Here is a 25796-nt window from a genome sequence, read left to right as displayed (position 1 = left end):
TGGGATGAGAAGTGGTTGGTAAGCCTGGCCATTAACAACGAGAATGAGGGTTTCAATCCTAAAATAAAACCAAACCACCATGTATTTAAGTGGGAAGAACTACTTTAACAGTTTAGATAACATAAAAATAAAAAACATAGGTCTACGGAAGGTGACAGTGTAAGTTTCATCCCACCCACGTCCCCTTTTTAAGAGAATAGCAAGACTGTACAATTCTCCGTTACACTGTTTTCACCCGAAAATGGATTGGTTCTACTGGTTCTAGGGGCTAAGTTTAAATAACAAAATAAAGATTCTTTTTTTGAGAACTCTCAGAGACTCTGAGAATCCTCTCAATTCACCAAGACTTTGAAAGAACTGTCAAAAAACAAAACAAAGCAACAAAAAAGAAGCAAAAGCTCAAATTAACAGCTCTGAACCAGCTGGTTAGAAGTTCATTATCTTAGTACACCAGGTTCCATGGTCTGATAATCAACTGAATGATACACAAGATTGGAACTCTGATTGTATTCTATTTGATTTTCTAACTGGAGTTTAGCATGAACTGGAGTTCACAAAAACATGCAACTTGGCTTACCTGTAATCTAACAACCTCTCCATTAGACGAGTTACAGTAGCAATTAATGAAACACCACTTTCCCGCCATGTTTCCCGCTCAATTTTCTTTAGTAGACTGGAAAAGAAAGAACCCGGGGCATTTTCAACATTTATTTTTATCAGTCACCATGACAACCACTTTACTTTCATCAGTACCTTAAATGCCTTAGCAACCACTGCAACATCTCACAAGTAGCACAATTTGCAAACAATGTCTTACCTAGGATAGGGACCAAATAGTGGAATTCTAATCCAGGAAGCATTGACAAAGCAAATTGATTTTCAGATTATCCAAGTTATAAAATACAAACACATGCATATAATCATATTTTCAAAATATACAAGCATCTCACAGCTCAAAGACATTTTTTCCTAGCTTCTCTCTTACACTAACAGAGGCTTGCGTCTTACCACATCACATAACACTGCAAAAAGCAAAAACAGGAGTGCCTCCAAGTTTACTTTTAAGCAAGATCTTGCTTTATTCACATAAAAATATTTTCCTACCTCTCAGTGGAATGCATCTTCATCCAAGCAATTTTACTGCAATGCAACTGCTACAGGAAAATCCTTGTACAGACGGTATGACGTTTTGCGTTTTTTCCTTTCACTTAACATTTGCCCACTCAATACATATTGTACTATCTGTGCACTCACTCAACAGTTTCATTCATTATGTCACTGATCACAGAGGATTTTCTGTGTGGTTGTTAGAGCAGACTGATGACAAGTACCGAACTACATCTCTCCTCCTACATTTTCCCTAATCCTAAGCACCTTGGAGCAGAGGTACTATGTAAACACAAAATAATAACAATCATGATAATTAGAATCTGTGTTACTTTCACTCCCACCTCTCAGCAAATTAACACAGTACTTGGCAAAGGCTTTATGATTGAACTTTCCCCAAAAGATAAAAGTAAGAACATAAGCATGGCAATATGTGGATACTTCCCTACCCCTCGAAATTTAATGATCGTCATTTCTGTCTAGAATCTTATTTGTCTTTCATCTTAATTTCAGGAATAAGAGAGAAAACATTTCTTACAAGCACAATCTAAGCATATCATATATGTACTTAGTTCAAAAATAAACATTCAAGAAGAAAGCTGTTTTGTCAAAGCTTTCTCTTGTCTGTGGCTATGTTCTCTCCCAAGTTTTCTCTCCATCATCCCCCATCTCTTTCTCTTGCTATTGGCATTCTAGTGCCCAGCCTTCTGTCTTGTCTCCTCCTCTGTTTCCTATGCATCCCTCATCCTGTTTTTCTGGTTAATTCTAAACTATTTCTTAGGTTAAGGGTGGAGACTGCGTATGGAAGGCATGGAATCTGCCCTGACCAGTCCTGCAGGGGAAGGTCCCCTAGTTTGTTTAAAATGTGTTTTCTTTTAAAAACTCTGAGCAGCACCTGTTTCAGGCTTAAATTGCAAATTGTATTGAACTCAAATGAAAATCTGCCTGCCAAAAAGCAACGCGGAATGATGTAGAAATTTCCCCGTGACAGCCTACACCTCATACTTTAGAGGCTGAAAAACAAAGAACTCAAGTTAGGTAATAATTCTAAAAATACATGGAGACTTCTTTTATGGGCATAAGTTTCATTAATTTGCACAGACTTCTGATGCAGTAAGAACTACACAATCATCTTGTAAGAAGAGGCAAAGTTATGCACAGCCTGTTTCCTTGACTAACTAAAGACCAAATGCTAGGACTGAGTCTAAAACCCAGATCATCTGTGTGCTCAGACAGCCTTGTTCCCTCTCTAGGGAAGCTTGCCATTTCCATTTACCTGATACAAACTGAGAAAGAGAGGCTATCAGCAAAAAGACAAGAGTCTTTCTAGGTAACCTGGGTGAGAGTGGCTATTTTCATTTGCTCTATGATAACGCCCATGTGCCCACATTGAGCATATAGGGAGCCCTAATAACAGTGAAAAGGGGTTTCTCATTGCTAATTGATAAGGCTGCTCTGTTCTGTGCAACAGAAATTCCTAACACTGGGAAGCAAGATAATGGCCCTGTAGGGATGACACTGCTCACCAGGTTTTCACTCTATGAAAGAAATTTGTGTGTGTGTCGGGGATTTGACCCTCAATCTCCCTCTCTTGGTATCATAACAGGGTTATGTAGAAGTCATCACTCTAATACATAACAACTGTGTCTGTACATGCTCTTTTTAATCCAAAGAGAAGAGTTAGAGATGTAAGGTACGGTGTCACATAGTGAATTCTCTGTCTCCAAATGGTAATTAAATGTGTGATCACTAAAAATCTTTGAAATAATGTGGAGTCTTACTGAATTGTTTAGAACTACATAGGAGAAGGCAGAGTGAAAGACTAAGAAAGACCTGAGATGAATGTTACTTCTTCTGGAAAGCCCCTTTGGAACCCCCAAGACTGTAGGTAGACCTACTGTGTGCTCCTACAGCACAGTCACTGCTGCATGCCCAGCCCTGGGAAGTGCCCAGTAAATACAGTGGAATGAGCGAATCAAGTGGAGCCAGGGGAAGCAGAATTTAGTTGTGATACTCTCTTCTGGATATTGCATGTTGGTGTCTATAATCTAGAATTTCAGTGTTATCAAAATGAATACATCTTTTTGAAACTTATTTCAAAAAGATGTAGTATGCATTAATGCAGATAATGTTTGGGCTTAGGGAAAGACGAGTTGAGTTTTTAGGAAGGAAGGTACTAGACAAATGTAAAGTTTTACTCCAAGCGGGCCATTTTGGCAAGCACTACAATTTAGAAAGCAGTGAACTACTTACAGCTTTTCAGCTTCAGAACAAATTTTAAGAAGTTTTAGACATGAATTACACAGAACAAATGAGAATTTGTACCATATAATGGCATGTGTTCTTAATTCACGTAGTGTACAGTGACTCATTGTGATTATACTAATTCATTGTGATTTCTGTTGCCAAAAAAGTAATTTATTGTTTCCTGAAATAAAGTCATATTTGCACCTTCTTTCTTATGCTCAGGTAGTAATGACACTTAAGTATCACTTTAGATTTGATTTATTCCCAATATGCTGATCATAAAAGCATGAAAGGAAATTATTTATAGTAGCATTTCTAGTAATATCCTAAAAATCAACAAAAGTATAAAAATCTCTGTTGAATGAATCAGACACCTTAAAATAGTCCTAATTATAGAGGCTTAATATTTTAATTATTGGTTTGATTCTAATGTCGAGCTACATCTTCTATTTCAAAGTCATATTTATACACAAGCAATTGAAATTGCATACTATCAAGCCTTTATTAAAGTAGATAAGAGGCACTAAAGAACTATGTGAGTATTTATTAATCTTGTGAATTTGTTATAAATAATTAATCACAAATCTCAAGAGATTCATTTCACTGAGTGCTTTCTCATTTTGGTTCTTTGTTCAAACCAAGGACTAGTAACTGAAATGAGAGCAGTTTTCAAAAGCAATTTATTATACTGCATGAGATTTTAATCAGAATTCTTGCTAAACTCCAAGCTGTCATAAAAGACTGAAGCTTTGTACACTAGAATGAATGGTCTCAGTGAATAATTATGAAAACTTCTGGTTTAATTACCATACCAGAAAAAAATGATATTGTTCAGAATCCAGTACAAAGAATATATTTTATCACCCACCACCACCACAGGAAATCTCTATACCCTTCTTGGCTTTTCCTTTTAATGTAATTTTCTTAAAAGCTTCAAGATAATTTTTAATCAGGCATGCTAAAATCTATCTAACCTATTAGTCACTAATAATATTCCTCAAGCCTATATATTAATGTTTCTACTGTTGTAAATTCACGATCATAAAATGAATTACAAAGTTTTGGACCTGGCCATCAATACTAAAGCACTGATACTTAGTTTTGGGTGATACTTGGGCACAAATACAAACACAAATATATTTTGTTATAGAAAAATGTGTTACTGAATTATTTTGCACTTCTGAAAGAACTGCAAAAATTTTTCAAGCACAATAAGCAAATTCTTCTTGCAAAAAGAAATACTTAGCACATATGTTAGATTTGAAAATGACTAAGATCCATAGGAAACTGTAGAGAAAACAAGTGCCAGAAATGAAATCCCAAAGCACTAAAACATTCTCACTGTATCTTCTGGCCATTTAAACACAACACATGAATACTTGGTACAAGCAATTCATCCTGTGGCTATGATCAGATTCTATGGGTAGGGCAACCTTAAAGTCTCTTTACAACATTCCATTATTTCTCTATCTTCCATACAAATCCAAAATACAGAATTTACTAAAAGTGATTTGCTTCTGAGACATTCTAATAAAATGCATTTAGGAAGCAATTAATGCTGAGTGAACAATCAGTATTAATGAATTAAATCAGGTGTTGAAGAACAAATGCAAGCTAGGTTAATTTTCCAACAGCAAATCAGCATCAGTATCTTGCTTTGGAAAGAAGTGCACACAAACATTACAATCACTCCCCTTTTGCCCTCTCCCACTTATAACCCCACTTAAAATCATTATCTTGCAGCAATGGTTTTAAAATTATCAGGCATGAAAAGAGTGAGATTTGTTATGTAACATATGCAACCTGTCCTAATCAGAGATTAAAATAGGAAGACATGCCTAATCATCAACATAATAAGATCCATTCGCCAGAGTTAGGCAATTATCCTTTATTTCACACTCCATGAAGACAAAGCACTCCTGTGAGACCTAAGCTGTCTTTGCAGCTCTCAGCTACCGTGGTGCAGAGAGGCTCAGTACTGACACCAAATCCCCAGAATAGAATCAACTTGAGATAAACATATTACTCACATACTGTTGAAGAGCTCGCGGTATGTTTCGTCACCTTTGCCTTCTGACATCAGGCTATCCAGTTTGTCAATTAGCTTGGCTTCCACCTGAAACATACCCAAATATTATTCTCTTTCCTCCCCTTCACAAGTAGGATTTCTAGGCAAGTTAAAACATATTTATTTATGCCAAGGAAAAAGCCATGGTAAATTTTGTGAAAGTGACATTATCGGCCACGGCTAATAGCAGGCATCTCTTTGGAATTCTAAGGGACTAATCTAGATAGAGTTACTTGACTTCACATTCCCGGCTGGGTAGCGTTTATTGCTGCCAAAGACATCTATCTATTTGTTGATTCAAACACAAATGCTTGCAGCCCAGTTTAAATGTTTGAATTCTTTTTTAAGAGCTATAAAAACTGGCAAGTCCTGTTTCTTTTTTCTTTTTTTTAAACATCACTATATATAAGGACATCAGGAAACTAACATATCCACATACATTAATTTAAATCTTTGATGTGTTTTACATCTATTTTCTTTCTCAAAACAGTTTGAGGTTGCACTAGATCTTTGCTGAAGTTGAGAACTTGCCTTACCCACGTACAGATGGTAGATCCATAGCAATAGTCTAAGTCAGCAATAAGCAGCGAGAGAGAAAGGACATATTTCCTGAAAACTGTAGTCAAAACATTTATATTTCCCAGGATGTAAATCCTTCGGAACTTGAATATCAGGAATGGAAAAATATTCCTTCATCTATATCTATCTGAGGTAGAAGAGACAGAAAATGAAAAACTTCTCTATGGCCAGAGAGAGTTAAAACATTTAGGGACTGGGAGGAATATTTGACTTTGTCAAAAGACTAAGTCCAATTATTATTCCTTTAAACCAAATTTCAATCAAGAGGTAAAGACAACGGGGAAGGAAAGTGGAGTTTTCTTTCCTAAGTACAATTTCTAAATAGTCTTTCATTCATTTATCAGCTTTCTTGTAAATAAATGTGTATACCAATACAGGCGAAACACCCATGCTTTCGGCAATAGGAGGGTTCCATGTCTGCAGTCAGATTGCTTGAGCAGTTGACAACCATTCCTGAGATTTGAGGGAGGCTTCTTCTGGAGAAGCATGAGGAAGTGCCAAACTCTGTGGGCACACAGGTTTGTGCCGTGAGTGTGTGAACAGACAATAGGCCTACTATCTCCAAAATGAAGGACCTGGCAGGGCAAAAGCAATGGATTCCTTAAGAGATCTGCTTTTGTAATAAGAATGCCTGTTTTCCCAAAATTGGAGCATAACTGTTGGAACCTATGTCAATGAGAAATGGTAAGCTCATTCCCTTGGAATTTCCTTTGTAAGAATTTCCACAGCTCTTTCCTTTAAATTCTCAATGCTTCAAGCAAAGCGCAATAAAACATACTGTGAATCAAATGCTCAAAGCTAAGCGATTCGCCAAATACAATGTGCAGACCACTGAGAGCTCAATGAGTTTAATCATTAACTCTCGATTCTTTTGCTCTGTGTGCTCTGTGTCCAACTGGGTGCAAATAAAGTCTCTGCAAGTTCTTAAATACAGATCTGGGAAATCACAAAATTTTTCAGCTGAAAAGGAATCAAATGGTTTTCAGGGCTTCACTGGAGGCTCAGGACAACACAGGATGTGAGAAGTATCCACGGCTGTGTGGCTTGGGAGTGGATAGGCCAGGCTGGAATCTAGGTCTGCTGGCCCAGTGTTCATTTCCCAACTCAGAGTTGAATCTGGAAGTTCACAGATGCTTCAGGAGACCTGAAAGTCTTCCAACTCTTCTGAGGAGCACTTCTGCCTACCTGTTTAAAGTTGCCACTCCGCCTCTGCTCCCAGTCCATCATATCATGAAAAATTGGAATCATGACATTCCGAAGATCTGGCTGGGGTATCAAGGTCACTTCTAGGAAGGGGCCAATCAGGGCAGGGATAAAATGAAGCTTGTGCTCTCCTAGAGTGAGAAAAATATTTGAGTTTCAATATATTCAATCTTAATATGATTTCAGAAATTAATATCATAAAATTTGTTTAACATTATTGCTACAAATATATTCAATTATAGTTGTCTCCTCAAGCAAGAAAATAATCCATGAGATACAATTACAAATTATATAAATAATCAGGAATTGGTTATGTACATTATTGTATAGGCATACATTAAAATTTTTATGTGATCATTTAAAATAAGGCTGAAGAAAGATAACATAGGTGAAGTTTTTCAATATAATTAAGTGAAAAAGCAAAAAGCAAGTGCAATACAGTATGTATAGGAATAATTTTAATAAAAAAATACACACACACACACACACACACACATCTATCTATCTTAGTCTAGAGTATTACATCCCTAATGTTAACCACAGAAGTTATCTCTGGATGGTGAGATTATGGGTGATTTTTGTATATGTAAAAAGGTGGTTAGGTGGTTCTTATCTGTATGATATAATTCTTCTTGAGTGTTTTTTTTGAGATGGAGTCTTGCTCTGTCACCCAGGCTGGTGTGCAGTGACACAAACTCAGCTCACTGCTACCTCTGCCTCCCAGGTTGAAGCAAGTATCTGGTCTCAGCCTCCTGGGTAGCTGGGATTATAGGCACACGCCACCATGGATGGCTAATTTTTGTATTTTAGTACAGATGGGGTTTCACTATGTTGGCCAGGCTGGTCTCAAATTCCTGACCTCAGGTGATCCGCCCAGCTTGGCCTCCCAAAGTGCTAGGATTACAGGTGTGAGCCACCATGCCTGGCCTGTTTTTTAAAAAATAGAGATGGGGTCTCACAACGTTGCCTTGAATTCCTGGGCTCAAGCCATCTACCCGCCTTGGCCTCCCAAAGTGCTGGGATTATAGGCAATGAGCCACCGGGCTGGGCCCCTTGTGTTTTTTCTTAACATAATAAATACACAACTTACATAAAAATCTAAATAGTGGTCCCCCCAAAAGAATATACACATTTTGTGAAAAGACTAAAATGTAACAATAATGAACCCACAATGGTGTTTTACCAAGCGCTAAAAGGTATGGTACTGATAATTCAGAGGAAAGGAAGGTGGGGAATGGTATGGACACAGATGGTTTCATGTAGCAGGTGAAAGTTAAGTCTATTATGCTAGTGAGTGTTAAGTCCATTATGCTAATCATCTTTGTTAAATCTCATAAGTTTCTAGTTCTATAATATGACTACCGCATGCTATGAAAAATACGTTCAAGAGCTAACCTTCAGCATCATGGCTGAAAGCACATGCTAATAAGAGCATCCACTTAGAATTTACAAGTTGGGAGGCTGAGCAGAAAGATAGCTGACTTCATGAAGGAGGGTAATTTTCCAGTGACACTGCAGATTCACAGTGCATAGGTATACTATAAATGACTTTAGAGGGTTGTTGTTGTTGTTGTTGTTGTTGTTGAGATGGAATCTTGCTCTGTCACCCAGGCTGGTATGCAATGGCACAATCTTGGCTCACTGCAACCTCCGCCTCTGGGCTCAAGTGATTCTCCTGCCTCAGCCTTCTGAGTAGCTAGGGTTACAGGCATGCACCACCACGCCCAGCTAATTTTTGTATTTTCAGTAGAGATGGGGTTTCACCATATTGCCCAGGCTGGTCTTGAACTTCTGACCTCAGGTGATCCACCCACCTCGGCCTCCCAAAGTGCTGGGTTTACAGGCGTGAGCCACTGCGCCTGGCTTAGACGGGTTTTTTAAGTAACGTGAATATGAAAGAATCTGGGGAGGAGCTAAAATGATGAGTGAGATGAAAGCTGGGAAAACATGTGGATGTTTGTGAATTCACTGTTTTTGGGGATTGTAAGTGCCTTGGGAAACCTCCACTGTCTTTGGAAGGTGGGCCCCCATCTTTGCATAATCACCTTATTTTCAGTGCTATGGGACATTAGCAAGAACATGACTAAGTCAATAGCAAGTTTTTCATATCTTGGCACAGAAAGTAACACTGGCAATAGATGAACACATGAGGGAAGTGGGCACACAATGACTTCTGGACAATCACTGAAACTGTTGAAACATTTCAAAGCTAAACCCATGTATTATTTTTTCCTTTAGGCTAAAATATCCAGCATCAAGAAGAGTTGTTTGATTATTTCTACCCTCAAGTATTCACTCTCTAATATATCCTCAGAATATGAGCATTTCCATCATGATAAAACTTTCTTCCCTCTCTCGATGACACAGAAGGGTACCTGTTACTGCACATAACTGAATATTTTAGATTTGAAGGGCCATGTTGCAATACTGCATATGCTACCAATGTAAGAGAAGAGAATTTAGAAAAACTTCCCTACAGTCTGTAAGCCAGAGAGGTCATGGTATCTTCTGTCTCTACACATCAACTTTCCTCAACAAGGCATTATAGCAGTCAAAGAAATGATTTGAATTTTTAAGTACTGAAATTACTATAAACACTACTATAAACACAAAAAGAGACAAAGCAGTAGTGGTTACTTCTTTCTTGTACATGTTTTGATAAGGAACAAATTATTCATTTCATAGACAGTTTGGTAAGTTTGGGGAATGTCAAGATCATAAAAATGTACCTTATTCTATATTTTATGTGTTTACTGTATTTCCATTTTTTTTTTTTTTTTTTTTTTTTTTTTTTTTGAGACAGAGTCTCGCTCTGTCACCCAGGCTGGAGTGTAGTGGCCGGATCCTGGCTCACTGCAAGCTCCGCCTCCCGGGTTCACGCCATTCTCCTGCCTCAGCCTCCCAAGTAGCTGGGACTACAGGTGCCCGCCACCTCGTCCGGCTAGTTTTTTGTATTTTTTTAGTAGAGACGGGGTTTCACCATGTTAGCCAGGATGGTCTCGATCTCCTGACCTTGTGATCCACCCGTCTCGGCCTCCCAAAGTGCTGGGATTACAGGCTTGAGCCACTGCGCCCGGCCTTGTATTTCCATTTTATCAACTCATTCAGTCATTATTCATTGAGTGACTCAAGAAATAAGAATGTCTAGTGTATGTTAAACACTGTATTAGGAGAAATACTTGTAAATAGCTAAATCACAATGGGTATTTGGGCTATTGCTAAGCTACAAATCTAGTATCAAGAAAAAACAAAGGGTCGGGCACAGTGGTTCACACCTGCAGTCCCAGAACTTTGGGAGGCCAAGGCAGGAGAACTGCTTGAGTCCAGGAGTTCAAGACCAGCCTGGGCAACATGGTGAAACCTCATCTGTACAAAAAATACAAAAAGTTAGCCAGACATGGTGTGTCACGCTCAGAAGTTCAGTGTGGCAGGGGTCAGGGTTGGGTGAGGGAAGTGTTGGCAAAGAGGGTGGCTTGGTTTGTAAGCTAAGCTGAGTGGAAGAGGAAGTTGGGTAGTTCAGCTGTGGGTGGTGGTGGCCGATTAGAGCTTTATTTTGTATGAAAATAACTGGGAGAGTGTGGAAGATGGGCTGTAGCAGGGAGACAGATGCTGGAGGGCCAAGTAGGTTATCCAAATAAATATGACAAAGATTGGTTCAAAAGCAGCAGCCATAGTAATACAGAAAAGGGGCAAGAGCGTGAGTGAGAGTAAACACTGCTGTTAAATGATATCAAATTTATAGAAGCAGAAGCCAACTTAAGATGGGAGGCAAGATCACGACTTCAGTTTGGGGCATGTTTGAGGTACTTCTAACACTGAATACTCTAGCAGCTGTCAAAGAGCCTGGTCTGGGGCTCAGGACAGAGGCCTGGGCTGGAGATGTACTATTTCAGAACTCTCAGTGGTAAACAAGGTGAATGAAATCACATGGGGGAAACCTGTGGCAAAATACAAAAGGAACACTTTGGAACAGGACAGCCTGGGCACACATGTGCTGGGACAAGAGAGGAGCCGACTGAAGGGACATGGTGCGGGTTAGGGAAGGGGAAGTGGGAAAGAGGCAATGGGAAATGATAGAGAACAGAAGGCTTTCAGAAGCAAAGAGGGGCAAGGTTGTCAAATGCAGTGACTCCTTAATAACATCTGGTACTTGTAAGCACTCCCTATGGCAGGCACTGCTCTGGGTGCTTTACATGTGTAATTTCATTTGCTCCCTACAACAACTCCAGTTGGTAGGAACTATCAACCTCCCACTTACAGAGAAGGCAGCTAAAATCCTGGGAAGTTAGGCAACTTGCCCAAAGTCACCCAGCTAGCTGGCTCTACAATGAATTCTTAATACTATCCTAGGGATGGGACTCACTACAGGCCTTTAGATGTGGCAGAATAGTAATGCAAATGAAAACCTGATTACAATGAATTACAAAGTAAAAAGAGAGAGAGACAAGGTGAGCTGGCAAGGATTGCCAATTTCTCCTCTTAAAGTTGTCTGAGAGTAAATGCAAGGAAGCCAATTAGGAACTTAAGGCGTGGAAATGAAGAGGGATTTTTTTTCTCTTTCTGATGGGAGAGTGCAATCACATGTGTCATTTGTCCCACATTAATCCATCATTCCATGTGGTTGGGATGGGGTTGGGGAGTCCTCACTCTACTGCCCCAGCCTCAAGAGTAGGCATATAACCTGGGCCTTGCCAAAAAGCCAGCTTCAGCTGGGTTCAGTGGCACTCCTGGTAGTTACTCGGAGGCTAAGGCAGGAGGATCATGGAAGCCCAGAATGAAGTACAGCTGGGAAATATAAGGACTTCTTTAAACAAACAAACAAAACCCAGCTTCATCCCTGGCCCCAGGGACTGGTTCATGATAGGCACATCACCCAGCAGGAACAATCTGTGGCTCTGTGTGACATTCTAAAAGGAACTTTGAAAAGAGGAAATAGGCTCGAAGCTGATGGAAGCCATTTTCCCACGGAGTGGAGAAAGCCTGAGAGTACACAGAGGTTAAAGTCCACACACAGAACAAAGGAGAGCTGGGAAACAGCCAGCTCTGATGTGTGTCCTCTTGAAAATGGTCATGCCTGAAGCCAGATCCACCTGTGGGCTTCCTAGCTCCCAGAGACAATGTATTTCTTTAACATTAATTTGGTGTTTTGATCTTTGACTTTGTCACATGTAATCAGCAGAGTTCTGCTATACTAGTTAGAATGTAAGCACCAGTACTCTCTGTCAAAGGCCCTCTGAACAGGATCCTGCCTACCCTCTGCAGACCAATATGGTGATAAGGAGGAGATGGGAAGCTCTGTGCTAAGACCTTCATAAGCCTGAATTCCGTTGGAATTTCCATCCTCCTGGAAAACGTACCCTTGACAGAGACCACTGGTCTGAACAACCTTCTATCTTGAAGATACCTAGAGGGCTTTGCATCAACTTCTCAACCACAGTCTGTGATGCAATCCCAAGGCTATCTCAGATATCCGCCTCCACTAGGAACTGGATATCCTTGCCTTTGGCCTGTATGCTGAGTGCCCTAGGGGACCAAGGTCCTCATGATCTCCACTGGCAAGATGCTCACCCCCTCCTTTAGCTGCACCTTGGGGCATCTGGGATGTCCCCCATTCTTGGGAATGGGTGCTCCCCAGTGACCTTACACCATCAGAGAATGCCTCTCTATCACAGGAGGCGGGCTGATTTTACCTTGGGTTGAGTGTCAGTGTGAGTTAAAGTGATCAAAGTGCTTTGGGCATCTAGCCAGAAATACAGCTCCAAACACAACCCTCAGACCTGTGCCCATCTAAAAGTCCCTTTACATCACCAAAGTCATGTAGTTCTTTCCTCTCTCTCAAGGTTTCAACAAATGTAAGTTAATTGTTTCTCACTAATGCATGACACATTGCTAGTTCTCTGCAGTACACTGAAGCTTTGCAACTTTTCCTTTTTACATTTTTCTACTGCTACTTCTGTGAACAGGAAAGTTCTTCCTTCAGCAGTTGGGAGTAAGATATCTTCTGTAGCCAAATGTTAGTCTCAATATTTTTCCATCAGCAAAAAGACGGCCACTTGGTTTCTACGTTCTTTTTTTTTTTTTTTTTTTTGAGACGGAGTCTCGCTCTGCCACCCAGGCTGGAGTGCTGTGGCCGGATCTCAGCTCTGCAGCTCCGCCTCCTGGGTTTAAGCCATTCTCCTGCCTCAGCCTCCCGAGTTGCTGGGACTACAGGTGCCCATCACCACGCCCGGCTAGTTTTTTGTATTTTTTAGTAGAGACGGGGTTTCACCGTGTTAGCCAGGATGGTCTCGATCTCCTGACCTCGTGATCCGCCCATCTTGGCCTCCCAAAGTGCTGGGATTACAGGCTTGAGCCACTGCACCCGGCCTGGTTTCTACGTTCTTTTAAGGCACCTATAGTGTTTCCTATTAAAATGGTACTTAATTAGTAGGGGATTTTAAGTTCGTAAGTTAACTGGAACCATTTTTTTTAAAGGTAAGTGCTTTAGCATGGGCCACAATAGTAGGCAATCTAGCACATGTCCTCTGTTAAAGAAGCCTTGCCCAAAGGCAACACAGTCTCTCCAAGATCCATTTTTTAGAAGGCCAGCCAAATCACAAATATAGGAAGTCAAAGGGGAATCACACAAGGTGGACAAGCTAAGGTTGCGTGGGTAAGCGTGGTTAGTCCCATCTATCACTTAGTTCATCCAGTTCCATGACCTGCAGGACCATGCCTTCAACCATGGGCAACAGATTTAACATGGTGCCAAGATCCAAAAACCAGAAAGGGAAAACAGTCGGAGAATTCTCCGTCTTCTCCTCCACCCTGGGTCATACGGAAAGGAAGAAGACTAAAAAAATGCTTTTATTCTTATTTCTTTTTCTAAATGGGTAATAAATTATCTTCAGCTTACACCCCTCTGAAGTGCACTCTAAAACACCAGAACTTCCTTAACCTCAGAACTTTAAAGAGAAAAGCAACTCATTTTCTTTTGCACGAGGACATGGCATTTTTACCAAACCTTTGCAACCCAGCTCTTTTAGCAATCTTATCAGGCAGGGCCAGGGAAAAAGTTCTCCAAAATTAAAAAAGCAACTTCCAGGGGAACCATCTAAAAATCCCCCTTATTTGGGGCCCCTTTAAGTTCCCTTCTCATTACAGAGCCTTAGGCAAATAAAGGAAAACTTAGGCTGATTTTCCAAAGACCCTAATAGGTATACAGAAGTTTTCCAAAATTTAACTCAAGTATTTCACCTCACAAGGAAGGATGTTATACTGCTCCTAAACTGGAACCTAATGGTAGCTAAAAAGCAAGCAGTTCAATTTCAGAGGTGAGCAATATATTTCCCATAATACCACAAAAGGGAAGAAAACAAATAAGGAAAGCAAAAAAATTGTAGAAACACCATTCCCAATTGGGAGGGAAGCAGTTCCAGTAAACACTTCTGATTGAAATCCCAACAAATCAGGAAATAAATGAAAAAAAGAAAGTACTTTTTAATATGCATTTTAGAAGGCCTGTGCAAAACCAGGGCCAAACCTCTTAATTACTCTAAACTGTCTATAATAGACCACAAGACAGATAAGAATCCTGTAGCCTTTATGAAAAGGCTGAGAAAGGCACTAATAGAATACAACTCCTTAACCCCAATTCAGTCAAGGGATGGCTCATTCTAAAAAACAAGTTTATTACACAGGCAGCTCCCAATATTAAAAGGAAACTACAAAAGCAAGCTATGGGACCAAACAGCACCTTAGAAAGCCTCCTAACGGTGGCTACTTTGGTCTTTCATAATAGGGACCAGAAGGAGGCCGAAAGGAAAAAGAAAAAGCTCAGGAGAAGGACAAGGCTCTAGCAGCAGCTTTGCAGGCTTGCTAAGTCCAGGATCCCCGAAGTGCATCTGCTAGTTGCTATTAGTGTGGCAGGCCAGGGCAAGGAATGCCCAGGCAGCAAGAAAAAGCCATCTCAACCCTATCCAGCCCTGTGGTGGAGACCACTGGAGACAGAACTGCCCCCAGAGGTGGAGGTCACTGGGTTCAGGACCAGTCTCACAGATGGTCCAGCAGGACTGACGGGTCCTAGGGCTCAAGCCCTGGCTCCAGCGGCTCAAACTGCCATTATAGCATGAGAGCTCTGAGTAATTCTGATAATTAAAGCAAGGAAAGTAAACCTCCTTCTAAACATTAAAGCCAGTCTCTTTCTTTTCTCCTCTCTAAACCAGGCCTCCCCTCTTCCCATAGCAAGACCATAAGGGGTATCTCAGGAAAAACTCTAATCCAATATTTTTCTCAATCTTAGTTGCAGTTAGGAGGACCTATTACATACACATGCTTCCAAGCCATTGTCATAATAGTCAAAAAAGCCTCCAAGTTAACCCTAGGAAATAATTTAACTGTTTATACCCCACATAATGTGGCAGAATTACTGTCCTCTAGGGAAAACTCTTAGCTAACAGCCAGTAAAACAAGAAATACGTAAGGGAGGATAAGCAGTAGTCACTCTAAATAATGTCTCTCCCCAGGCACAGTGCTCAATTCACTAAGCTGATAGTTCTTACAAGAGCACCTGAATTAAGCAAAGGAAGGGTAGCTAACATTTATACTAACTCCAAGTATGCTTTCCTAATTTTCCATGCTCATGTTGCCATTTGAAAGGAAAGATATCCTCTTACCACTAATGACTCTCCTATAAAATATCACCAGAAAATCAATAGGTTATTATCCTGTTTTTCTTCCACAAGAAATAGCAAGAACGCATTGTAGGGGACATCAAAAAGAAACAAGTGAAGTAGCCAAAGGAAATAAATGGACTAATCAGGCAGCTTGGTCAAAGGCAAGGAAGCCGCAAGGCATCAACATGCTTCAAACCTCTTCTAATCTAGGAAGGCTCCATAAAAGAAATTAAACTTCAGTATTCCCTATAGAAATAAAATAGGCCACTTCTCAAGGGCATACTTTCCAGCCCTCAGATTGCTATGGTCAAATAATGGCAAACTCCATTTGCCAGTCTCCAGCCAATGGAAAGTTCTTAAAATCCTTCATCAATCTTTTCACTTGGGAAAGGATAAAACTTATTAATGTGCTCAGATATTGTTTTCAGGCAGAAAACCTCTAAATTGGTTCAGCATGTAACTTCTCTATTACTTCCAACAAAAATTGACACAACTAGCAGAAGCCCAACCCCAGAAAATAGAGCCATCTTTATTCAACCCAGGACATTTAGTATTAGCAAAAACTCTCATCTCTCTCTCCTTCCATAAGCCAAGCTGGAAAGGGCCCTACGCTGTTCTTCTTTCAATCCCTTCGGCAATAAAAGTTACAGAAATCAACTTCTGGATACATCACACTCAAGTCAAAGCCTAAAAAGCTAAGGGAGCAACCCCTGACAGCCCAGAGAATGTCCTAAACATCAGTGTGAAGAAATAGAAAATCTTAAGCTAGAACTCATAAAAAAACAAGCAACTAAGTAAGGGCTATTCATCTTAATCCCACTCCTACCTAACCTTTCCTCTCAAAGTTCACCACCAAATATTAAAACTTCTTTTAAACTCATATTTGCAAGCAAATTTTAATTATACATGGGATTGCATTTGTAACTTTATAAATCCACGAAGGAGATTATATCTTGGCAAGTAAAGAAATAATTTTAAATGGAAATTATTTACTATGCCACTCTTATGGGAACTGTTATCGTCCTGCTACTATTTGCACTAAAACTATACACTGTGTCACCCACAATGTGGAATTCTGGTTGAAAAATTCTAATTGCTGTAATATTTTGCCTGATTATCATCCTTATAACAGGATTAATAATTACAGGAAAGATTTACTCAAGGTTGTTTTGCTTATAGCAAAAGTTATAGTTAGGGATAAAAAGTAAGTATAAAAGTTTTACTATCACTAAGTTTAATAGGGCTTTTTACTAAAGGTTGATAATACAATACACTTTAAGCTAGGTTTTTTAATAACCTTAAGAAGGTTATTAAAAAAAGATTTTATACAAGGAAAGATTTTTATGGTAAATACTTGTCCTAAAAAAAAACACAACCGGTTATTTGAAGGAAAGATGTTTAGAACAAGTCAGAAAGTTTAAGTATGTTGTAGAGTCTGTGGGAGTTATTAAAAATAAAGAAAAGAAATTGTCAAATTAATGCTAAAATTATTTTAGCCACACAATAACATATCTCTCCCAATCATATTGCAAGGTACAAAAATAGCCTAAGCCTAAAATTACTCTCTAATGGCAAGTCAAGGGGGAAACACATGCTTTTCCTCAAGAAAAATGTTCCTTTTACATTAATGTTTCTGGTAATGTACAGCACATCTAGTAAAGGCAAAACGGTACTGCAATCCATTGGTGTAACAAACAAGTGTCAAACTCTACTGTCAGTTATGGTCTATAGGACCCCCACTAATGGTGGTAATCTTAATGCTCATATTCTAACCCTGTATTTTAAATCTTCTTTAAAAATTTATCTTTTTTTGCCTAAAGGTAACTAAACTCCAGACAGTGCTGCAAACAAAGCCAAACACAGACATGCTATTCTTCCAAAAACCCTTAAATCAACCTCAGGAGAAGGCCCAATTCCTGTTCCCCCACACGACACCCCTTTTCAACAGGAAGTAGCCAGAAAGAATCGTCATCCAACATCCCATAAGAGCAGTTAGGTTTACTTCTCTTTAAAGGGGGAATAATACAGGAGTTATTAAGAGATAACTTTTAGGCAGATAGAAGGGGTAAAGGTTCTCGGTGAAAATTTTCCTGCAATAAAAAGCAACCACCCGAAACTTTTCTTCTCTAACAGAAAAGGCGGCTAAAGAGCCAGGCTGGCAAACTCCAACATGCGAATACCAGCGATTAAAAACTAGGTCCATCTGACATGGCCAATATAGCGATTCCTGCTTTCTCCTTGTCACCACCTGTGCCAAGTGTCATGGCCACCTCCAGATAACACCACGTGTTCAGAACATCATGGCGACCCACATTTGCATATTAAAGGACTAAGGTGGGAGGGCCAGGTTTTTTGCGGGCTATGTGAATGACACACCTGGTCAAACCAATCCCCTGGGCCCATGCAAATCAAACATCGCCTCTTCCAGCCTCTGATATAACTGACCATTTTTCCTTTGCTCACGCAGTCTTTGTTTCAAGCCCCCCTACCTCTGTCTCTGTACAAGGGAGCTGTTTTCTTCTTTCTTGCCTATTAAACTTTTCGCTCCTTAAAACCACTCCACATGTGTGTGTCCTTTTATCTAAATCGGTGCAAGACCAAAAACCGTGGTGTTCTTCCATTCATCAGGGCCGTATCATCACTATCTCTAAATTACTTATTCATACCCATTATGTGTGAGGAAGAAATGTGGCTCATAACTCCTTTTGCATTCCTACCTTTATTTTTGACCTAGATATTCCTTTGTCTTTCCCAAAGGACTGCTTAGTTTTCATCAGAGCAGGAACACCTCAAAAGAAACTTTTTTATTAATCTAATTGTATATTTACTGCCCAATAGAATCCTTTTTTTTTTTTGAGACGGAGTCTCGCTCTTTTGCCCAGGCTGGAGTGTAGTGGCACAATCTCAGCTTACTGCAAGCTCCGCCTCCTGGGTTCATGCCATTCTCCTGCCTCAGCTTCCTCAGTAGCTGGGACTACAGGCGCCCACCACCACACCTGGCTAATTTTTATTTTTTATTTTTTTATTTTTAGTAGTGGGGTTTCACCGTGTTAGCCAAGATGGTCTTGATCTCCTGACCTTGTGATCTGCCCGCCTTGGCCTCCCAAAGTGCTGGGATTACAGGCGTGAGCCACAGTGCCCAGCCAGAATAAATACTTTCAAGACTGACAAACTCACTGAAATATAAATTCATAGCTCTCCCTATCTTTTCCTCATTCTATCAACATATACAATTCCAGCCAGTAACTAGCAGCTAGCATTTGCAATTCCTTCCCTCAGTTATTTTTGTCAGAGTAGAAAACCCATGCAACCTGAACTCAATCACTCTTACTGTCATTTTAAAAAGCCTAAACCCACTAAACAGCTTATCAAGATGTTCTGGAAATTGAGTTGGGGGAAAGAAAAAAGGGGGAAGAAAATTTCTGTTAGGGCAAAGGCTCACAAATTCTGAGATTAACAGGTCTTGCATTTGTTCCACAACCCTGCTCCAGGAGATGGCTGCTGGGGCTCAAAGTCCAGTCACAGAGGCTGCGCCCCAGCAGAGCCCCAGCTATGCTCTCTCTGCTGCCTTGACTCTGTCTAATAAACCCTTGCACAGCTTTTGGGTGTGTGTGAAAAAAGGAGGATGGAAGAGAGAGGGAATACAAAATGAAACTGAATTTCCTGCCAGCCCAAATAGTTCTCCCATGCCTGAGTTGGAGATGAGATTCAGAGCTTCTATGTTACTATCTTGGTCTTCAGTCTTTCCGGAGCCTGGCATCCCTTGGCCTCTCTAATGAAGACCATATTAGCATGCACTTGCTTGAGTACTTTTGAATCTCATTTAAAAAATCTCTTCCACTTATGATATTTTACAAACAAATTTTCTTCTTTAAATTTTTTTAATATGAAAAATTTCAAATGCACACAAAATCACAGAAAATAGTAAAAAAAAAAAAAATTAAAAAAAATAAAACTCCATACATCCATCACCTAGCTTCAATAATTATCAAGACCCTTGTCCTTCCCATTTTACCTAATACCTCAACTATTTCTTTTTCTAGAGTACTTTAAAGCAGGCCTGAGACATTGTATCAGTCTACTTGTACACACATCAGTAAGCATCTTTAACAGATAGGACATTTTACAAATATAGAATCAGAATGCCTTTATCACACCTAACAAAAACAAATAATAATTCCTTGAATTAATTTAAAACCCAGCCTATATTAAAATTTCCTCTGATGGTCTTAAAACATGTCATGTATAGCTGGTTTCTTTCAATCACAATTCAAACAAAGTCCATCTACTATATTCTGTAGCCTGATTTTTCCACTGACAGTAAGAAGGTCAGAGAAGCCACACCTACATTTAAGTCACTGTGCAGGAATGCATGAGAATAGCTTATTTGCTGAAAACATACTTTGGGAACATGGAATCTGCAAACCTGAACAGGCTCTCCAACCACAGAAAATTTAATTCCTACAGAACCAGCAAAGCAATTTTGAGCTATGTACAGCAACAGCAAAATAAACTTCATTTAAATGACTTCTTCTTACACCATAGATTTAGTATACTTTCTCTATCTCTAATTGTCGGCCACATGGTCTTATTTTGAAGTATTTAGGGCACCTGCTACTTGGGCTGTTGGAGTTTTATATTTAAGTACACAGAACAGCCTGCTAGGGAAGTATTGATTTTTTTTTCTACAGCAGTTACAAGACGCTGTGTTTGCAAATGTGGAACAAAGAGCTCACTTTATATTTAGTAAGAATGTTAGTTCATCTAAAAATAGAAAGAAAAACTTAACCTTGAAGAAAGATAAAAGCCAACGCTGGAACACAGTAGTAAAGACTAACCTTTTTCTCTATTCTTGCAAGTAGGGGTAGAGATGGGTAAAGTTTTGGGGGAAAATATATGCCTTCCTCCACCACGGCTCTTGATAGAACATTTTTTAGTCCTTCAACTTAGAAAATGAAAACGCTGAGGAATACCATATTTAAGAAAAGGTGTTTACTTATCACTAGTTGGCTTTGATGCTTCAAAAATACATTATTTTACCAAAACTGCAAATGAGATACCGCCTCATACCCATGAGGATGACTACTGTCAAAAAACCAGGAAATAACAAACTCTGGAGAGAAAATGGAGAAACTAGAATGTGTGTGCTCTGTTGGTGAGAATGTAAAATGTTACAGCAGCTGTGGAGAACAGTTCCTCAAAAAATTAACAATAGAATTACCATATTATCCAGCAATTCCACTTCTGGCTATATACCCAAAAGAACTGAAAGTCAGATCTCAGAGATATTTTATATGCCATGTTCATAGCAGCACTATTCACAATAGACAAAAGGCAGAAGCAACCCAAATGTCCACTGAGGAATGAATGAATAAAGCAAATGTGGTATATGCATACAATAGAATATTATTCGGCCTTAAAAAGGAAAATTTCGATACATTACAACATGAATGAATCTTGAGGACAATCTGTTAAGCAAAATAAGCCAGTTACAAAAAGATAAATTCTGTATGATTCCACTTATGTGAAGTACCTACAGTAGTTAAATTCATAGAAGGGGACAGAAAGTAGAATGTTAGTACCAGGGGCTGGGGAAACAGGGGAATGAGAAGTTACTGTTTATTGGGTATAGAGTTTCAGTTTTACAAGATGAAAAGAGTTCTAGAGATGGATGGTGGTGATGGTTGCATTGAAGTATGAATATACTTAATATCACTGAGCTGTGCCCTGTGTAGTTAGAATGTACATTTATTTTTATTTATTTTGAGTCCCGCATGCTGGAGTGCAATGGCGCGATCCTGGCTCACTGCAACCTCTGCCTCCCAGATTCAAACGATTCTCCTGCCTCAGCCTCCCGAGTAGCTAGGATTACAGGCATATACTACCATACTCACCTAATTTTTATATTTTTATATTTTTAGCAGAGACGGGGTTTTGCCGTGTTTGCCAGGCTGGTCTCGAACTCCTGACCTCACGTGATCCACCCACCTCAGCCTCCCAAAGTGCTGGGATTACAGGTGTGAGCCACTGCACCAAGCCAAGATGTACATGTTTTGTGTATTTTACTACAATTAAAAAATACTTTAAAACTAAACATTAATTATATGAGCAGGATGATGTGTTCAGTGCTCTGTATGCACTGGAGACAGGCAGCACGACTTAAGGTTCCAGGCAAGAGCTCAAAGCCTTTCTGTCCCCAGGATCCACTGCTGTCTCACAAGTGAAGAAGAGAAGCCCTGCCTTGTTGACCTGTGGAGGACTATTTGTTGCCTTTAGACAACAAAACCTTTTGATTTTATTTCTATGTTCCCAACCAGACCTCACAGAACTAGGGCTGAAGCACAAACTAACAGAGCCACGGATTCATTCTGGTAGACGTAAAAATGGATGCTCATGGCTCTGCTTGCAAAAACTCCAAGACTGAGGGGACAGCAGAAGAGAAGTTAGAACTCGCTTCCTCCAGTTGTGTGAACTACAAATATACTAAAGGATCCAAATATTTACTTATTCAGAACAAAGGTTAAACTGTCTTTATGTAAATAATCATTATAAAAGCACATTTAATACTACAGATAAGTTGTTATATAATTTTAGAATTATAAAATATGTCAAGCACACACAACTAAATGTCTGTTAGTCAGATGATTTATGGTTAAAAATAACACTGTAAACGTAAGCAGTTCTAGGTCTCACAGGGTTGAAAAATTGCTCACAGGTTGCTAAGGGATATAATGATCAGATTTTAAAATTCTACAGCTTTAAGTTTAAAAGCAGACAAGTCACTGAATTACATGTGTCTTTCCCCTCCCTGTCCTCAGTGGAATGGAAAAAAACAACGTTTCCAGCATATGGAAGAATTTCAACACTTCAGAGGTAAACATCAATGACCAAATCTGATTTAAAAGTATTATCCAGTAAAATGTGTATTTCTAAATTAGACCAACTAGATAGTTTCAAGTGGATAAAAGTACATTAAGTGACCCTGGCATTTCCTCCCTTCATCTTATTTTCTAAAAGTTACTGCATTTTGTATCTATTAAAAATATTGAGGATCTTGATATATGAAATCATAAAAGCTTACTAGCTTTACTAAAACATGATGATGTTGTCTTTGTCAAGCTTTCTCATAGTTCCAACTAAACTGGACAAAATTTTAAAATATAAGATTTTAAAACTAAGATTTTAATAGGTGTAGAACATTTTTTCTCACGTCCTCCAAAATACTTGCATATATCCAGTGCTTCATAAACTTAGTCAAATTGAATTTATTGGACTGTTACATTAAAACATGGCAAGCTTATAATTACCTGAATAAATTCTCTTATAGCATTCAAATTCTCAACATGACATATTTATAAGTAAACCAAATGATAACAAATGTATTTTGATATTCCTAAGTAACAAGCTGATCTAAGGCCTATAAGGGGTATCAAAATATCACTCTGAATACTTATTCTTCTCCTCATTTTATAAAAATATATGTTGGAAGGGAGGCTTTAACATTTCCGAATATTTTCCAATTCTAGCTATTGCACAACAGCAACAAACCTTAAAATTCACCTAATATTTGGGAAGTCTTTGAAAAGTCTAGACACAACTCTTGGGAAATAATGCAGTAACCAAGGAATGAAATGAAAATTTACACTGACCCCACGCTTGAACCATGTCATGCTGGGAATCTGTAAGTTGAGTATAAAGGAGGAGCCTTTTCTAAAAGAGTCTTAAGATTGTGCTAGAGCTAAGTCTTTAGGGCTGTAACAACACAGAAAGAGGATAAACTAAAGCAGTGCTTTTCAGTTTTTAGCTAAGTACGTAAGAATCACTTGGAGAACTTGCTAAAACAGACTGCCGTGCCCCAATTCCAGAGATTGTGTTTCAGTAGGTCTAAGGTGGAGTGAGAGATTTTGCGTTTCTTACAAGCTTCCAAGGATGCTGATGCTACATTATAACAAAATAGTGCATTATAGGGATGATATGCTCCAGAAATTTTCCATATTCTCTAGATCTCTGAGAAAAACAGAGAAGTAATTTAACATAAAAACCAGAGAGGCAGAAATAGTTTCATTTTAGAAGAAAGACAAAACAGAGGATAAAAGTTTATGAAGTATACAGTGACATGTTTAGGGAGATTACATGTGACAGCTTTACTTAGCAGCCTAAGGGTCATGGGACTAAATGCATAGCTATTATGGTTTGGATACAGGTTTATGTGGAAATAACCATCGATGGCAATGCTGAGATGCATCTGGAACAGGAACTGGCTATGTTTTTTTAACATTCCTGTAACTCAACAGAATCTGTCCTGCTCTCATGATTTGAGCCCAGAAAAGAGCTTACACAACCACAAGTGCATTCAAACAGATTCAATGCAGCATTCTTTCAAAAACATCTTGCTAGGGCCGGGTGCGGTGGCTCAAGCCTGTAATCCCAGCACTTTGGGAGGCCGAGACGGGCGGATCACGAGGTTACAAGATCAAGACCAACCTAGCTAACACGGTGAAACCCAGTCTCTACTAAAAAATACAAAAAAACTAGCCGGGCGAGGTGGCGGGCGCCTGTAGTCCCAGCTACTCGGGAGGCTGAGGCAAGAGAATGGCGTAAACCCGGGAGGTGGAGCTTGCAGTGAGCTGAGATCCGGCCACTGCACTCCAGCCGGGGCGACAGAGCGAGACTCCGTCTCAAAAAAAAAAAAAAAAAAAAAAAAAAAAAAAAAAAAAATCTTGCTAAATTAATGTTGAATGCAATACGGACACTACAAGGGCCTTGATCTTCCTTAGAAAAAACAAGGACACAAAGAATGAATGAAACCTGAAAAACCTGAAGACTAAGAAGAGCAGTCTTCAAATAAGAAAACTATTTTTGAGCTGCAACTAAAGACAGACCATGATATCTTCTGGCTGGTCTTACATAGTTGAAGGTTGTTTTCAAGATGATAACTCTTATTTTTTTGTCAGTCTCACTCTGTCGCCCAGGCTGGAGTGCAGTGGTGCAGTCTTGGTTCACTGCAACCTTCACCTCCCAGGTTCAAGTGATTCTCCTGCCTCAACCTCCCAAGTAGCTGAGATTACAGATGCCCACCACCACAACTGGCTAATTTTTGTATTTTTATTAAAGACAGTGTTTCACCATGTTGGCCAGGCTAGTCTCAAACTCCTGACCTCAAGTGATCTGCCTGCTCCAGCCTCCCAAAGTGCTGGGATTACAGGCATGGGCCATTGCTCCCGGCTTCATTTTTTTTTTTTTTTCTTTTTCCTGAAATCACCAGCAAGCATTGAACACTGGGCTTAATTATATATACCAAAGTCCCTCAAGTTGCTATGTATATTTGAGGAATAAACATACCCTATTAAAAAAAATCACCCTGTAATGATTCAGCTCAAAAATCAGTCTGTAACATGAGTGGAAGTAAAACAATAATGGTTCTGTTTTCATTCACAGAAAATAAATCCTTCCATCTCCAAGTTGTGCTTGGATGAGCCCAAGAGAAAAGATACTTTCAGGTCATTACATATTCAACTCAAATAGGTCAATCTCTTTAATAAATAGAAGAGGAGCATTAAGATGCAGTAACAGTAAATGAATACTAAAAACTTGCATAGTTAACATACCAAATGAAATAAGTTACAAATCTCTAGAAAGGGACCTTATGCCAATCAATTTTAAAACAATTTGTTTTCCAAATATTATTGTTTTCTATGCGACCAGATCTGCGCCATCAATTTTCTGGGATAATATACTCTATCTGCTATGGCAGATTAACAAAATTGGATCCAATAGTTTCTTAGCAACTGCAGATGCTTTTAAAATCCTTTGGCTATACTCTTTATAATATAGGACAATGTTTTCAAGTTTTTAAGAGTAGTGACGTTCAAGTCAACGTTTCATGAAGTTTAACCTAAATTTATTATGATTCATAGCTTCAATTCAGAGTTCTAGAA

General features: G+C 39.3%; 1 protein-coding gene across 1 annotated transcript in view; it reads right to left on the bottom strand.

The window, feature by feature from the left end:
- Nucleotides 1-25796, bottom strand: part of DOCK4 (dedicator of cytokinesis 4) — a 477650-nt gene that overhangs the window by 60938 nt on the left and 390916 nt on the right. The window contains 3 exon segments of the mRNA XM_010382455.2: nucleotides 578-673; nucleotides 5385-5470; nucleotides 7187-7335. Of these exon segments, the coding sequence (XP_010380757.1) occupies nucleotides 578-673; nucleotides 5385-5470; nucleotides 7187-7335 (331 nt within the window).

Source organism: Rhinopithecus roxellana, chromosome 6 (assembly GCF_007565055.1).
Source record: "Rhinopithecus roxellana isolate Shanxi Qingling chromosome 6, ASM756505v1, whole genome shotgun sequence".
In the NCBI taxonomy this organism is placed as follows: domain Eukaryota; kingdom Metazoa; phylum Chordata; class Mammalia; order Primates; family Cercopithecidae; genus Rhinopithecus; species Rhinopithecus roxellana.
The sequence above is the reverse complement of the archived record's forward strand: the minus strand, read 5'-3'. Positions and strand labels throughout refer to the sequence as shown.